The 16008-nt window shown below is 41.6% G+C and overlaps 1 protein-coding gene across 3 annotated transcripts in view; it reads right to left on the bottom strand.

Annotated features, from left to right (window-relative positions):
- LRP1B (LDL receptor related protein 1B) overlaps window positions 1-16008 on the bottom strand; it is a 4835697-nt gene that overhangs the window by 871510 nt on the left and 3948179 nt on the right. For all 3 annotated transcript variants that reach the window (XM_069616528.1, XM_069616527.1, XM_069616526.1), the window contains exons 54-55: window positions 12064-12204; window positions 546-733 (exon numbers count right to left, since the gene is read on the bottom strand). In XM_069616528.1, the coding sequence (XP_069472629.1) occupies window positions 546-733; window positions 12064-12204 (329 nt within the window). The remainder of the gene's footprint in view (window positions 1-545; window positions 734-12063; window positions 12205-16008) is intronic.

The following is a 16008-nucleotide window of genomic DNA, read 5'->3' as shown; positions in this document are numbered from 1 at the left end:
AAGCTCACTGCTTTGAGGCATTATTTAGGTATCAATGGTACAATTATCACAGAACAACATTAACACAGCACTCACACTGTTCAGTTCTTCTGCATATGACATTATGAAAACATTTCCAAACAGTAACTTGATTGCAATGTTTGCCCTCTGTGAATATTGGACAGGTTGGTCGTGATGAGTATCTTGGATACCGATATGTTTTATGACAAAGCCAAGGATACCAAGTGCATTAATATCGTGGGGGGAGGTGTGATATAAGATTGCATCCTTGTGAAGGGCATCTGTCTTGATGTACTTTATCTTGAATTGCTTTTAAATTCCATGTCTCTGAAAATAAGGTATACATTTGCTTTCTACCATTTACCCATTAAAACTATAGCATGCGTTACTCAACCATCAAACAACTGTCTGGACAATAATGATTTTCTTAACATTAATCATTGAATGAATTCAGAATTTTTCTTATGTATCATTGAAAAGGGAAGGCTCATAAAAATGTCTTAGAACATCTCTTCAAACCCTTTCAAAATATGTTGACTACTTACCTTGTAGCCTACAGGAAGGTCCTGACATTCTTGCGAACAGCCACTGACTTTTTTGCTGAGACATTCATTAATGTTGCAGCCTGCCTCATCAGAACCATCGCCACAGTCATCATGTGTGTCACAAAGAACTCGACCTGGAATGCATTTCCCATTTTTACACATAAAGGATGAACTGTTGCATGACTGTTCTGAAAAAAAATAATCAAATAAAACAAAGGGAATATGAGAGTCTGGTTCCCAGTTAAGAGCATGTTATGTTGAGCAAAGAAACAAGAAATCAAGATTTTATCACACTGCACACTATTTTTCAATGATATGTTTTTCTCGTTTTGCACACATGCTACTAACATGTGAGCTATCATTAGATAACAAAAATGTGAAAGAATACTGTCAATGTGCTGCTGATATTTCACAACATAGTTCACGTGAAAGTAGTGGCAACAAACAGAATCTAAGCCAAGAATGCAAACGTGTGTTAATTTAAATGTAAAAAGCTAAAAAGGGGTAATTTTTAATTTGACATCAGACATTTTTCCTTCGCTGATGCCGCCTCTTTGTCTCCTTTCTTGTGGAAAAAAGCAGCCAGGTCAATAATGGGGGCACGATTTTTGAACACCTCATTATACTAAGGATTCCAACGTCCTGTTTGATAAATCTTTTTTCATGGTCTTATATTGATGTACTTTGTTAATAATACATGTACACAAATAAAATGTAGTCTGCATAGTTTCTGCCCAAAACCTTCCTATACACTGGACAATCACAATGGCATGTTTAAAAGTCGGAATATGATGACACATATTATAGCATGTAATACTCTAAAATAAGTTCATAGCTAGGGATGCACTGTAAGTAAATTGGAAGCGTGCACACACACACACACATACACACACAACTAAACACACACAACTAAACACACACACACTATTTCCCACTCCCGCTCTCTTTCTCTCTCTCTCTCTCTCTCTCTCTCTCACACACACACACACACACACACACACACACACACACACACACACCTACACACACAAACAAACATGCACATCATAGCTGTGGCCAAAAAGAGAACCACACACTGTGAAAATATGTTTTTGATCTGGTGATACAGATAAGAAACATCCAATATTACATTTCTCAACACAGCCTGTACCAACGTGGACAAAAACACATCAAGAAATTGTGCTGAACAGTTGTGTTAGTTGGCCACAACCCACAGAAATAACCCGAAGAAAATATAGTTGCAGTGGAAGGAAGATGTGGGGGGAAAACTCTGTATCTGCAGTGATGCGCCCTTTTTCTTCAATAAATCGATGGTTTTGACAATGAGGTCTAGTCAGACATATTTTGTAAACATAATATCCTAATACAGAATAGTAAATGCCAATAAATGGCGAGCTTTAGTCAAAATGTGAATTCATGTTCACATGTTATCTTTATTTCCTATGACTGGGTTTGACAATGTGTATCCTAATCATTGGCTTCTACACCATTTATATTTCTTTCATACATGTTTCTTTTGCAAAAGTAGATGCCTCAGCTGAGGATGTTCACTCCGAGCCAAAAAATCAAATATTCCCTAAACTCCTGATATGAAGCAAATAATGTATGGATTAACGATCACATAAAAAGCTATCTCACTATCTGTTAGATTTGTAGGATAGCTTCAGTGACAATGAACACAATTCTATAATTAATTGACGTCTCATTTCCTATCAGAAGCAATCCCTACACATGCATTTAAACATTAACAATCACTGAATTTTCTTTTAAGAGGGAACACTGCCAGCTTGTTCTCAAATGTTAGGCTCATGTGTGAGAGATAGACATGGGCCGGCTTTACATGTTTCCAGCCTTAGTTTGCATCTCCACAGATGAAGAGGATATTCCCTATGGGCCTGCATATTCTAAACAGCTCAGAAGGTCCAAGAAATGCCCTACACTCTAAAATATTTAACAAACCACTTCAGACCTGTAACCTGTTGGCTAAATAATACATTTTTACTTTATTACCCTGCCAATTCACACTCTTTCACTTAAATCCAAGCTGTATCCCAGCATGGCAGGGGCAACCTTGTTCCAGCATAATAACCAGTGCATGCTGTTCTATCATTGATAATCTCTCATTTGGCAATTTTAAGTGTTTTCTTTAATGTGTAAAAGGTTTGGATTATGTAACAGAGACCACACTGTACTATGATTGAACTATGGGGACTTCACAAAATGTCCGGATATGTACCATGTGGGAATTGCAGTTTGTGAGCCCTTACCACGAATGTCACCCATGTAGATGTAGGTTTAACACAAAATGGGTAAACGATCTTTCAAAAACTTCAACTTAACCATGGTGATATATTTTATTAAGTGTCCATGTAATAAAACACACATTTGAACAAACACAAACACAATTCAGGGCAGAATTGTGGAACACCACAGTTGCATTAGAACTTGCAAGGAGAGTGTGCCGTTGATGTCCCATTTTGGGATCAGAATCATAAATACGATGATTTGTTTAGTTTGTCAGATGCAGGGTCCCCAAGCTGAGGAACGATTGATGCGGTCAGAACAGATTTTGATTTTCAAAACTAACACCCATACTATAGGCTTCAATGAAAATATCAACTGGCATGTATAAGATATTTCATCATTCAAACTTTTTTAAATAAGATTTTGATGTATCACTTTAGAAAAAATGTGTTGTTAATTTATCTGACACACTACGGTGTACAACAAATGTGATCCAGGCATCAGTCAAATGCATTATGTCTCTGTATACATTTGATACACCACAGAGTCCAATGCAACTGATGCGATGAAAACAACAGTCCAACATTGCCCCCAGATTTGCCATTCCTGGCTGCACATGAACGAGAAGCTCTGTTCTCTACCAAAAGGTAATCCTCCCATGTCAGGTTGTGACCATTCTTGTAGAGGCAGTTCTAATGTTAGATGAACACATATCCTCTGGGAGATGAATTGATGTTGTAACACTTCCTGTATGTTATGTCTCTCCAGACACCTACACAAGAGTACCTGTTTAGGCATACTCAAGAAGCATGATTTACCCTGCAGACATCTATCACGGTACAGGGAGTTATTTGTTTTTCAATACGAGATGGGGCTCCCCTCAATTATAACATCCTACATTTGGTTTTGAATGAGACTTTTTAAAAAGGCACTATGCTTTATATTTGGAGAAGTTCCGGTGTTAGGTAAAGTATGCGATTGGCCATAGATGTACATTCACACACCCAGGCATCTTTTTGACTTAAAAGGATGATTTTGTCGGAAGATTGAGGTAGTTCTTAAGTAAGTAGTTAGAATCAAACACATCCTTTTTAGGAAGTGTGTTTACATATATATATATTTTTAAAACATGTCTGTTTTCCCTGAAAGGCCATCACTCGCTTAAGCCAGGACCTTAAGTTTGATATACATTAACAAGATATAAGGTAATAGAATTCGCTACTTACTAGAGTTTAATAACTAACATTACTTACATGCCACATCTCCTGACATATTGACATATTAATAATTAAATGATCCTTTGCATGTAGTATCACATTATATGTCTGTTACATTGGAATCAGATATCTGACACAATTTCAAATCACTATCTTTTGCAGTCATGAAAAGGTCCCTCTGAAGAAGGTTCTAAATAGAGAAGAACAGAAACATTTTGGGGTATAGGAGTTCCTTGGAAGAAATTGCTAAAGGAGTCAGTTTGTTTCAAATGGTGTTAAGTTTATTATTGCACATTACACGCTTTGTGGTGATGATATGACATAATTGGGAGTCGGGGCAGGTCTAAATGTGTAAAACAGAGTTAATATTCAGAGATGAATAGGAACAATTGCATGTCTGGATATGAAGTAGCCCTTTCTCTGAACCTAAGGTTCTTGCCTCCCATAACCTTTAGTTGTTGCTTATGGTAAATGACTGGAGTTTATATTGCCTAGCCCTTGCCCCTCATCTGCCAAATCACAGATGCATGTTATGCTGCACATAGGATAGAATGTATTGATAAGAGAGAGAGAGAGAGAGAGCGGGGGCAATGTGAGCTTGTGAAATGTGACGTGTATGCCAGTGGTGTGAGTACAGGGTTGCTGGTTGTTTTACTACATGTCTCTAAATGTAAATTATAGCAGAGTCCCCAAATGTACACCGTTTTCCTAGGGGTTGATATACTATTTTAAATACCCATTCCCCCTCTTGCATTGCAGCCCATTGAATACATCTGAGTCCCATGAAAAAAAGACATCTCTGCGCCTGAACAAAATGCTCTGTATGATTTCAATTAAGCATTATCACCCAATCCGGCAGGCAGGATCGGGAGTTATTGACCCAGGTTCTGAGTTGGAGTTTGCAGTCCCATGGCCAGCCAATAACACCAAGCCTGGTCCACCGGAAAGGGTGTTAATGCTATTAGCACCCCGGGATGCCAATACAGTAACCCGGGAAGCTGAGTGCATTGTGTTTTGATTGAATGAATGAGAGGCCAGGTGGCATCCCATTAATTCAATCAAAATACTGTACCAAGATGGCCACCACAGAGAAGGAAGACATGGGGGAGATGGCAGGTGGGGGAAGCAGCCATAAGGCAGCTCGGAGAACTGGCTTAGATTGGCACTTTCAACCCATGTTAAGAGCAACCTGATTGGTTGCTGCCCCATTCCAGGTGTTAATAATGTTTTAAACTAGTCATCTCAGCTAGTAATGGAATAGTCATTGTAAAGACTGGGGTAGGGTGTCTTTGGTGCCACCCATTATATGGTCGAGGTAGAGGCACAGAGGCAACCCAGCCAAGGTTGTCAAATGGTAGTAGTGGATGAGCAACCAAGGCTGAGGCTCAAGGAAGGTGATAGAGGTTGGTTCTTAGGTACAGTGAATCCTCAAGTCACCACAAAGGAATGTCTGCACTATGTCATGGGCTAACCAAGTACTTTTCTTAAATAACATAATGTTTAGATGAACATATATACATACATAAGACTCACTTTGTACTAAGGACACTCTCTTTCAACCGTTAACACAACATATACAGTACTAATATTAGATTCAACAATAATGCAGCAACTGGTATATGTCAATAAATGCACTTTAAACACATTATAACTTAAAACCACAAATGAAGACATGCAGGCAAATTACTTTAGAACATTGCCAAAATACTTTTCAGGGTAAAATGCAATTCTGTGTGGAAATGCCCCCCTCGGCGACCTGCAATAAAAGGATACGTTTTACTTTGTTTTTATGTTAATGCACAGTCTTTAAATGTTCAGTAATTATCATCTTTTTATCTTTACCGGCCAACCACCCCAAAGTACCTTGGAAGTAATGGGGGAGAAGGGTCCAAGATGAATCTGGGACCCCTGGATGGACCCTGAGAGAGTAAGCCCCTCTTCCTTATCACAGTTCCTTCGGTGCCCTGGAATGCAAAGTGGTGGACTCTCTCAGCTTTACTCAACAATGCCCCATGATGATGAAGAAGAACTCACTGGGCCATTGCCTTTTGAGCAGGAGAAGAGAACCAAGCAGTGTTGGAAAGCCAGCAGTGAAGGTCTGTCGCAGTGGTCTCATTGTTGGGGTTGCTAAGCCGGCTGTCGATGTCCCATGAAGCTGAAACTCACTGTGAATCTCATCATGGCTTGAGTGGTGAGGACGAGCTCTTTGTTTTTTGTCAATGACCTCTGGTGGCGATGGGTGCGTGGCAGAAGTAGATATTGGGTTTTGTCATTTCGTGGTTTGTCATCGGTCGATTCTTCGGTGCTGCAGCCACAGCATGGATGAAAGGATGCCTTTGGATGACTTAGACGCAAGCACTGGACGTCACTCTTTTTTAAGAACCAACAAAGATACCTCTGCAGGACAGAAGACACACAGTACTGGCTTCCAGGAAACATTGGGTAAAGAACAGCAGTGGCAAAATGCCCCCTCGTGGCTACAGGAAGAAGCCATCTGTCCAGGTCCTCTCTTCATCAGTGCTTTAATCACTACAGCAGCCTTTGGATTGAATGTAGAGTTGCAGCTGCAGATTTTTTCCTCCAGCTGAATTCAAGATACGCCTCCAGGAAAACTCCAAACCTCTGACACAGAGGTAAGTGAGGGGTCTTTTGATGCACATAAGTCCCCCAATTCACTCAGGCTGAGCTAGGCTCCATAAAACAATCACACACATTCATCATGCAGCACCCAATCAGACTCACAAGCATTTATGTTATTCACCTAAGACTAGACACCCAAAACAGTGGATGATTATTAGTGGCAATTCATAGGCCCTCATTCCGAGTATGGTGGTAGTCATGGCGCTATTTGCACCATGTCTGCCTCCCATACCGGTACCCGCTCCAGTTTGGTTCTATGGGGATTTACCGGTCCATTCCGACTTTGGATGGACCGGTAAATCCCCATGTACTAAACCATTCCCCATTCCCATTTGATCCCCCATAGGGCTCAATGGGAATGGGGAGGGCGCAAATAATGGGCTGGCGTATGCCAAGCCCATTATTTGTGCCCAGGTCCCTTAACGGGTCCCATCCTTAACACCTGGCCAAACCAGGCGTTAAGGAAGGGACCCGCTAAGGGACCTCGCAGTAGGGTGGTAAGGGATTACCGGCACCAGTCTCATTACTGGTGCCCGGTATCCCTTACCGCCCTACTTGGAATGAGGGCCATAGTTTTACAGAGCACACACTGCATTACTTCCAGTTTCATAAAGGGCTGGCCCAGGTAGACCACAGGCATTGTCACACACAACTGAAACCAAACACCCACAACACTGAATGTGATTTTACTCCTCTTTCCATTTCTTCAGTTCCCACCCCTATTGTGTATCCAAAACCAGCAGTCTCTCAGAAAGCCAGCCCCAGAGCCATATATGGTCTTTCCAACCTACATCCAATCAGGGAAGGGAACAGAGTCAGGGCTTCTTAGGACTTTGAGAAACGGGAAGGAAAAGGCAGGATAACATGAGGCTTTAAGTGGCTATTTGGCCCAGAAATCCATTGATACTTATGGAGGGGCCTGGGTGTCCCAACATTGTGAACTACAAATCCACTGCAAAATCATCATGTAGTTGCCCCAGGCCCATAATATGTTTGGTGGGGTAACACACAAGTGCCCAAAAACACACACTAGGGGTAGCAATGTTTACCCCTACCCACGAGTGCCATAGGGGTAGCCGATGGGTATCATTCACCAAACAATAAAGATGATGATCTGCATTTCCAGGGGTGCAAACTGGACTGCCGTGCAGAAAACAGAAACACACATACAGGGAAGTGGTTGGACAAGGACGAGGAGACCCTGTCCATCCAAAGCATTACCAGCATCACAGTCATGTAAGTCTAATCACTGTTTGCATGAAATATAATGTTCTTTTATAACCAAGTTTGCACAGACTATGGTCTTCTAAAGGGCCTTCCAAACCCATAGCTTTTCAAAGCCATAACAATGGCAGTAGGCACTATACAAATACCAAATAACATAACAACATAGGGGCTCAAGATCAAACCATGGGAGGGATGATGTTGAATGATTATAGAGGTTGGTCTCCATATACCACCACTGCACAATTTATAATAGCATTGAGGTGTGATAAAACAGATGCTATTTCTTATCATGTGGAGCCAGAATGGTTGGGAGAAACTAGCAGTGAAGCACGTTACTTAGTAAATCAACTCATCATACAAGAAATGTATCAACATTAGACAGTCAATTTTGGACTACTAGTCCCCAGATTTCAATGTACATTTTTTGTTCACAAACACTGTTCACATTTGTATTTATTGTGTTAACACTTCTCATCCGCATGTTGCAGTATATTACTAATTGAGCATAGCTATCACACAACAGAATAGACATGCAATGTGGATTGTGCTTATATGAAATCAATGAATAGCCATGCTGGGAATATTAATGTTGACATATGCAAAATATATGGGAGATGAATGAGCAGGGGTAGAAGAGGGATGGTTGATTTTTACAGTTGTACTGAGAGCACATTTTTTTAAAGAGTTGAAACAAATCCCAACTGATATATATCCAATAGTCAATAGGTCTTCCCAAATATCCACAAATGGTAAGCCTCATCTCCGGTTTATTTCACTTGGAATGAAAAGTTGGAGATTGGGTAAAGACAATGTCAATTGCTCTTAGAATGTCCATGCCATGATTGTTAAACACTCTGCAACGTTACCTAAATCAATATGACTTTTTGATTGTGGGACATTACAGGACACACCCACTGTGCCAGAAACGGAAAAGATCATTTTCTGAGTGCCTCGCAGATGAAGAGAAATATATAGCTTGAATGTATCTTCCCTTCATAATTTTGATTGCAGTTTATTGTATTGTGAAAGGTGCAACCTCTGCTTGGGACGAATCCAATGTTCTTTATTAGCATACATTGAAGTATTGAGCGAATTCAATGAAGAACCTCTGCTCGATCCACTCACAAAAGAAAAAAAGACATGCCTCCCATCTACCTAAACATTATCCTTTAAAAGGTAGCATTCAAATTGAGGGTCTGGCATTCTCCTGCAAGCTATATTTGTGCAGTGTCATTTGGGGCATTGAACCATCACAGCAGGGACCGCCTACTCGAGGGCTTGAAAGAGCATCTTTACTGTGGTGACAAAGCCAGCAACACTGAAAACAGAGCAGAGCGTTCTGAACCAGTCAAATGGAAAGACCCCTTACTTCTATAGAACATCTCTTCATGAGGAAAGAATGGAGAGTCCTGATTGCTCAGATCAATCGCTAATTCTAATGGAAAGTACTCGAGTATACGTGTCCTTTTTGCATAGACTTTCATAATAGCCTGGCAGTTAAAGGGTTAATAGAGCACTGCAGACATGTGATTGTGGGTTTCCAGTAATACATACAATGACTGATTTTAATGATAAGGAGGGCGGAATCGTTATCTGTGAAAAGACTCAATTAACTTGAATCCTGTTAAGTCAAAAAATAGTGGTGTTTCATATGTATCATTTGATATTGTACTTTGTAAATTAGAAAAGACTGGAACTTATGGGCCTTGATATTAACTATGCCAGTATTTGGTCACTAAACGCACAATCAACATAGTATTTGTCGGATCCATCACTGAAATATAATTTTATTTTGAACAGAAGGTTAACACGGTGTACAGTGATATCCTGAACCCAAAATTATCGGCCTTAAAACAGCATGTTTGCCCCAAGAGAAAACTAAACCAATATTCTTGGTATTTCCGGAAAAGCAACCTAACCAGTGGAAACAACATTCCATGACAGTATGAATATGATGGGGGAGGCATGAGGTTGCAGTTCTTGCTGAAGATAAGACATCTCTCGGGTGGGATGCATTGTCTACGTGCTCATTAGCCTGGCATTGGAAATGTAGAGACATATCTGTAAAGAAACTGACATTTATGCTCCCAGAATTATGTTAGAGTGGCCCTATCCTAAACCTGAGATTGTTTACATCCTGATAGACCTTGACCAGAATGTTAAGAGTGCACATGTTAAGAGTGCATTATCTTATTTTGAGAGGCACCGAAGATCAGGCGCTATTTATCATCAGGTGTTTCACAGACAATGGAGCTGCAAGACATGTTTTCAAAGTCATTTTTTGAAAAAATGATGATTTTAAGAAAAACAAACACATATATTTCCTCTACTGATCTACAGAAGTACTTCAAAATATGCCAGCTTGATAGTTATGAACGCATATTGTAAGATGTGGACCCTTAGTTGGTAACTGAATCTCTGTTTATCCCAGCCAAATGTAATGTGCATGTCAGGCAACATGCTTGCTTTGTGAAGTCCAATGATGATATTTTGAATAAGGCAGTTACTGCAAATCTCATCTTAATCCAGTGCTAAGGAGTAGAACCAGATTGTGTACAGCTGTCCACCCATTAATAGGATTGTCCTGGGAGTAGCAGAAGGCCCTGCAGGGGTGCAGACAGTGAGCAGAATTTTACACAGGAATCCTTTACAGTGAACCGCTCATTCAGAGACCTGCTGCATTAAAGAAACCATACAAGTGAGTGTATTGATGCCATGAACGAATACTTACAAATGCATCTGCATAAGAATGTAATATGTTGCAGGGCACATTGACCTTGGAATAATGGAATAACTGAACTAAATAATGTCTTCACAGAAGCAAGCATGTTTACTTGTATGTAGGTTATGACACTTTAGTGATTAATAGAACAGCAAACCAAAAAATAAAAAAAATTAAAAAAAAAAACTAAAGCGACGACTGTAGTCTGGGTAAAAGTCCTGAATTAACCGATTTACTAGACACTTTTGTGTGGGTTGGATTGCCCATTCATGTTCCCCTAAGAATATAGAATGCCATTTTAAAATTACCCATTTATGTTGTATTTTAAGCTATATAGACATCAAGAGGCTTAGCTCTAAGTGAAGTCCTGAGGCCAATGAGTGGGTGTCTCAATCATTCCTTCACTATTTGGATTTCCTGATTTTCTGATTACATGACGTTTCAAAAAGATTTTTAAAAAAATACCACAAATTAAAAATATAATTATTATTACTTTTGTCTTTTTTTTACATGCCATTGCAAGCACATCATATTCAGAAGTCCACCCATTAATAGGATTGTCTGTTTTTGTATGGAATAAGTATTACAAATGCAATTGTATTGTTGTTGTGTGTTTATAAAATGACAGAACCCGAGTCCATTTTTTTCGAAATTCTATTTAGCCTACTTTGTATTTGTTAGTGACAATGTGACAGTGTTTAGCATGCATTCCCCGTGTATAGAATACGAAGCTGCATATCATAAAGAGTGTGGTATCTTCAAATAAAAACACAAGTATTTTTTTCTTACAATGCAGTTTGTTTCTTGTCTCCGAAGGAGGGAGTGTGATTGTGGTGTGCCAGATCATTAAGCTTAAGTTTCCCTTGCCCATAAAAAAGAACCTGAAAGTATTGTGTGATCCTTGCTTGGGGGGAGGGTTACAAAGGTCATTGAATGAGGTCCTGTGCCACGAAATGTGTTGTTAGAATGTATTCCTCTTGCTGGAGATGCCTTTCTCTGTGTTGTTGTTAACTTCATCATTAAGGCCTCAAGCTTTTTGCGATAGTCATGCCCCGAAAATGGTGATGGGCTCACATGCAAGGTGGGCTTGACTGCTACCCTGTTTAAGTGAGCAATGTATTTTTCATGCATGGCAATCTTATTCTACACTGGGTCTTGCGAGGCACATAATAGTTGTCTCTGTTGCTGGCTTGTTATATGATTGGACCATAGTAAGGCAAACTGTGTTTTGTGGTTCCTGCTGGGGCAGCCATCTAGAGGTTATTTAGGAGCATTTCAACTATGCCATCACCATCATACCACCACCTACTCTCTCTGTTTGTGTTCCTATATATACACATGCTAACCCTGTGCACTCTTTGCAGATAGAAAGTTAACAAACATGCTTCTTTTTCATTTGTAAACCTTTATCCAGAACATTATGTAAACATGAATAAGAAATTGACTGAGATATAATGAAAGTCCCAACCTGTACTTTTGCAGTTTCTGTTTAGCGGGGCCTCATCGGAATGATCGGAACAGTCAAAGTCACCATCACACTGCCATTGGGTATTTAAAAGACATCTTCCATCAGCACAACTGAATTCCCCTGGTCCACACTCACGATAACCTACAAATGAAGAACACCTAAAATATTATCTAAGACACAATGAATCTCAATTGAAAACCTGGCATCTACATTACATGCAAGCAAATGGGGTTACATTAAACAAAAAAAATCTTATTTAAAACATGTGCATACTAAGCTAAAGGATGCACTCCCAAACGTTCAATATCACATATAACACTATACCTTTAAGGACAATTCTTTACGGGAGCCTTTACATGCATCACAATTAAGCAGTCAATAGCATACGCTGGCTGTAATGTTCAGTAGATCCTTTTTCTTTTGCAAGACTTGACAACTGCACGACTTGAAAATCATCTGATGACTAATAAATGAAACCTGAATCTGATTAGTACAATCAGCAAACAAGGCAGTATGATTTATACATATGTTCTGTCTTTTAATCTTGTTTTAAGCAAAAATTTACGCAGTTAGAAAACGACTTCTTTTTGCTTCTTTTCTTTCATAAACATCTAAGGAACACTCTTTATGTTTGCTCTGTTTTGACTACTGAAGTGACTCTTGCAGGGAAGTAAAACTTGACTTCCCTTGCTTTGTGGTCATATTTATGTGGAAACTGTTCATTCCTTAAGGCTATCAGGACTAGGAGAACATGTATCTCTAAGGGAATTTATTTTATTTGTAGAGCTGCACATATCTGTACAAATACAGTTTACCAGCACTTTTACTGGACTGGCCAAGTACACAAGTTTGCCAGAACATAGTTGCCGAAATTACTGGCCCAGTATTAACTCATCCGGAATTATTGCACCAGTAATGCCGGTAACAAAAATACCGGATAGGCCAGAAAACTCAGTAATACCGGTGCGATGGTATCAACGGCATATCACAAGATGGTATTTGCTGGTAATATCAGGTGATATTTGCCGGTAATACCAGCAAAAACAAGGCAGTGATACACCTGAAAGCAGGTGGTAAATGCATACAGGTCTGGTAAATGAGGACACAGGTGCACCCAATTCATCCTGGAAGAGTACAAAAGGGAAACACCTTCCTCAAACACACTTCCCTACACCATCATGCAGCCACTGATTGCAGTCAGCATTGACATGCAGCTGCTACAGGCCAACATGGAGCTGCAGGGCCTGGAGGACCACCAGAGGGAACAAGAGGCTTTGGAGAGGTGTTGGAGGAAGATTCTGAGGAGGAGACACACGGCAAAGCATGTGTCCATACCTCATGAAAGGGCCACTTCATGGACCCTCACTGACTTGCAACTCCTCAGCCATTACCTCCGAACAAGGAGATCCGTGCAGATCTCCTCAACCTGATCCAGGAAAACATAATGCAGCAGGATCGGCATCAGGACAGCCATACCACCACTGGTAGAGCTGGTGTTGGTCCTGCACTTAATTGGCACGGGCACGTTCCAGTACACTGTGACCCAGCTGCATGGCATTTTGCAGCCTGCATTTCCAAAGTGCTCAGTCAGTTGTTGGGTGTACTCCTGTGCCATGGTGGTAAGCACATTGAAGTCTTCACAATCCTAGCACAGGTGAATGCCACAAAGACAATATTTCATGCCATTGCACTCATGGCCAATGTGCTGCCATACCTGGATTGCACGCATGTAGAACTGGTGGCACCTTAGGCCTTGGAGGAAGTCTACAGGAACCGGAAGCAGTTCCATTCATGTAATGTCCAGGTCACCTGTGATGCCGACCTTACGATCACCCACAGCTGTGCCTGGTTGCCTGGATCACCTCATGATGCCAAGGTCCTGCGGAACATCATGCTGGCAGAATACATGGAGGGGCATAGACGCCAACAGACCTGGATATTGCGTGAGTACATGTGCCACGTAATAGTACGCGTAACACACTAACATTGCTGTACAGATGACATGCAATGGAGGGGGGTTTCATACCTAGAGAATGCATGCCCTAACAAAGCTTGATACATTCAGGACCCATTTCTACACCCACCACATGACAGGTAACAACCCACAGGAGTAGGGCGTGAGCTACAATTTATCAGTGAATGGCCAGGACATGTTTCCCAACAGACCAGCCCCACACAATGGACTACAGGTACCAGGATGCAACATCACACACCCTACTAGATGCATGGACTGTCAATTTAGAGGCTGTTGTTACAGGCAATGCTTCTAGAGATCTCCATGATGTACACCTATGTCTATCCTGTGTGAATCCCCCTTGCAGGTGACTCTGGCTACTCACAGCTTCCATGGCTAATAACTCCTCTAAGGACTCACCTGAAGACACAGGAGGTGGCATACAACAGGGCCCATGTCCGCACTAGGGTATCAGTTGAGCATATGTTTGGCCTGTGGAAAGCCCACTTCCGATGTATACACCAGACTGGGGTACGCTCATGTACAGGTCAGACAAAGTGGGGCAAATAGTATTGGCATGTGCTGTGTTGTGCAACATATGCATCCGGCACACCATTTCCCTGCCCCCGGTTGTGGACATGCCACCCTCTGAGTATGATGACGCAGTGGCTATGGGTGCCACACATGCACTCACTGAGCATGTAGATACCAGGATCAGGGGACTGGCTCACCAGAAAATTATTGACAACTTCATTCAGGTGAAGCCACCAAATTGCACTCCACTTGCACTGTTGTAATGTGAAACTTAACTGCAAACATTCAATACTTGCACTCAATAAGGAATATCCCATCAATGCTTCAAGTGAATTTTCTTTTAATCTTGCAATGTGCAAAATGTAACTGACAATAGCATCACCCCTCCCCATAAAATGTACTAGCAAACACACCTCCCCAAAACACCCACCCTCAGAATCACTCTTCCAAAAAGATCCACCTTCAAACACACCCTACCCAATACACCCACCCTCAGTACACCCTTATAATGTCCAAATGTCATTTGCTGGCCCTGTTGGCCTTGAGACCCTGCTCCTGCTTCTTGGTGGTGAGGTGGAGAAGTGAACAAAGGCTTGGGGTGATTGGTATGGAACCCTCCGTGCGGGTAACAGAAGTGGATGGCTCAGAACTCTGGGCCCAGATGTACTGTAAAGTTGGCGGAATGGCATGGTTCAATGACTCTGCAGAGGAAGGATCAGTGTACCCACACTCTCTTCCCCAATATTACCATGGCTGCATTGGCATGGCAGTCCCCCATGGCCCTTATTTCCTGAAGCTGGTGTAGTTCCACCCTCATACTCCTCATCCTCCTCCTCTTCCTCTTCAGTGGTATCGGTATGGTCCCTGCCGGGATATGCCAGTAATTGCACTCCACGCGATGGGGATGATGGTTTACTGGATAACTCGGGTCTGTGTACCACTGCTGCGACAGTCACAGTGTGTGCCACTACAGCTGGAAGTGTCATGGCACTGGGAGCTGTACTGCAAATTGGGTCATTTGCCAGGCTGGTGGGGGTTCACATTGACTACTGGCATGGGGATTGTGTCCCCCTCTGGCCTTGATGGTATGTCCATGGCAGTGGTAGGTGGTGGAGGTGCCAGTGAAGGTGTTGGTGCTGGGGGTCGTGGAGGTGGCAGTGAAGTTGGTGCTGGTGGCAGTGGTGGAGGTGGTGATGGAATTGGTGCTGGTGGTGGTGGCCTGGCAGCCCTGTCCTGATGCTTGCTCCTGCTGGCAAGTGGTTTGGCCAGTGCAAGTTGAAGTGGTTAAGGTCATGGATCCAGCCTCTTTATTCTCTTTGGAGTGTGTTCCTGATGGAAATGTAATGACATGCTGTTAGTCATCTAGCAGACATGTCTGTGGACTTGTATTATCCTCGTGTGATCTTGTGTGTGTCCCAGGGCTCCACATTTCATGTGGATCGCTTAGGTAATATTGA

The sequence above is a fragment of the Ambystoma mexicanum genome, chromosome 9 (assembly GCF_040938575.1).
Source record: "Ambystoma mexicanum isolate Mex_15411 chromosome 9, UKY_AmexF1_1, whole genome shotgun sequence".
In the NCBI taxonomy this organism is placed as follows: domain Eukaryota; kingdom Metazoa; phylum Chordata; class Amphibia; order Caudata; family Ambystomatidae; genus Ambystoma; species Ambystoma mexicanum.
This window is presented reverse-complemented; position numbering and strand designations above follow the sequence as displayed.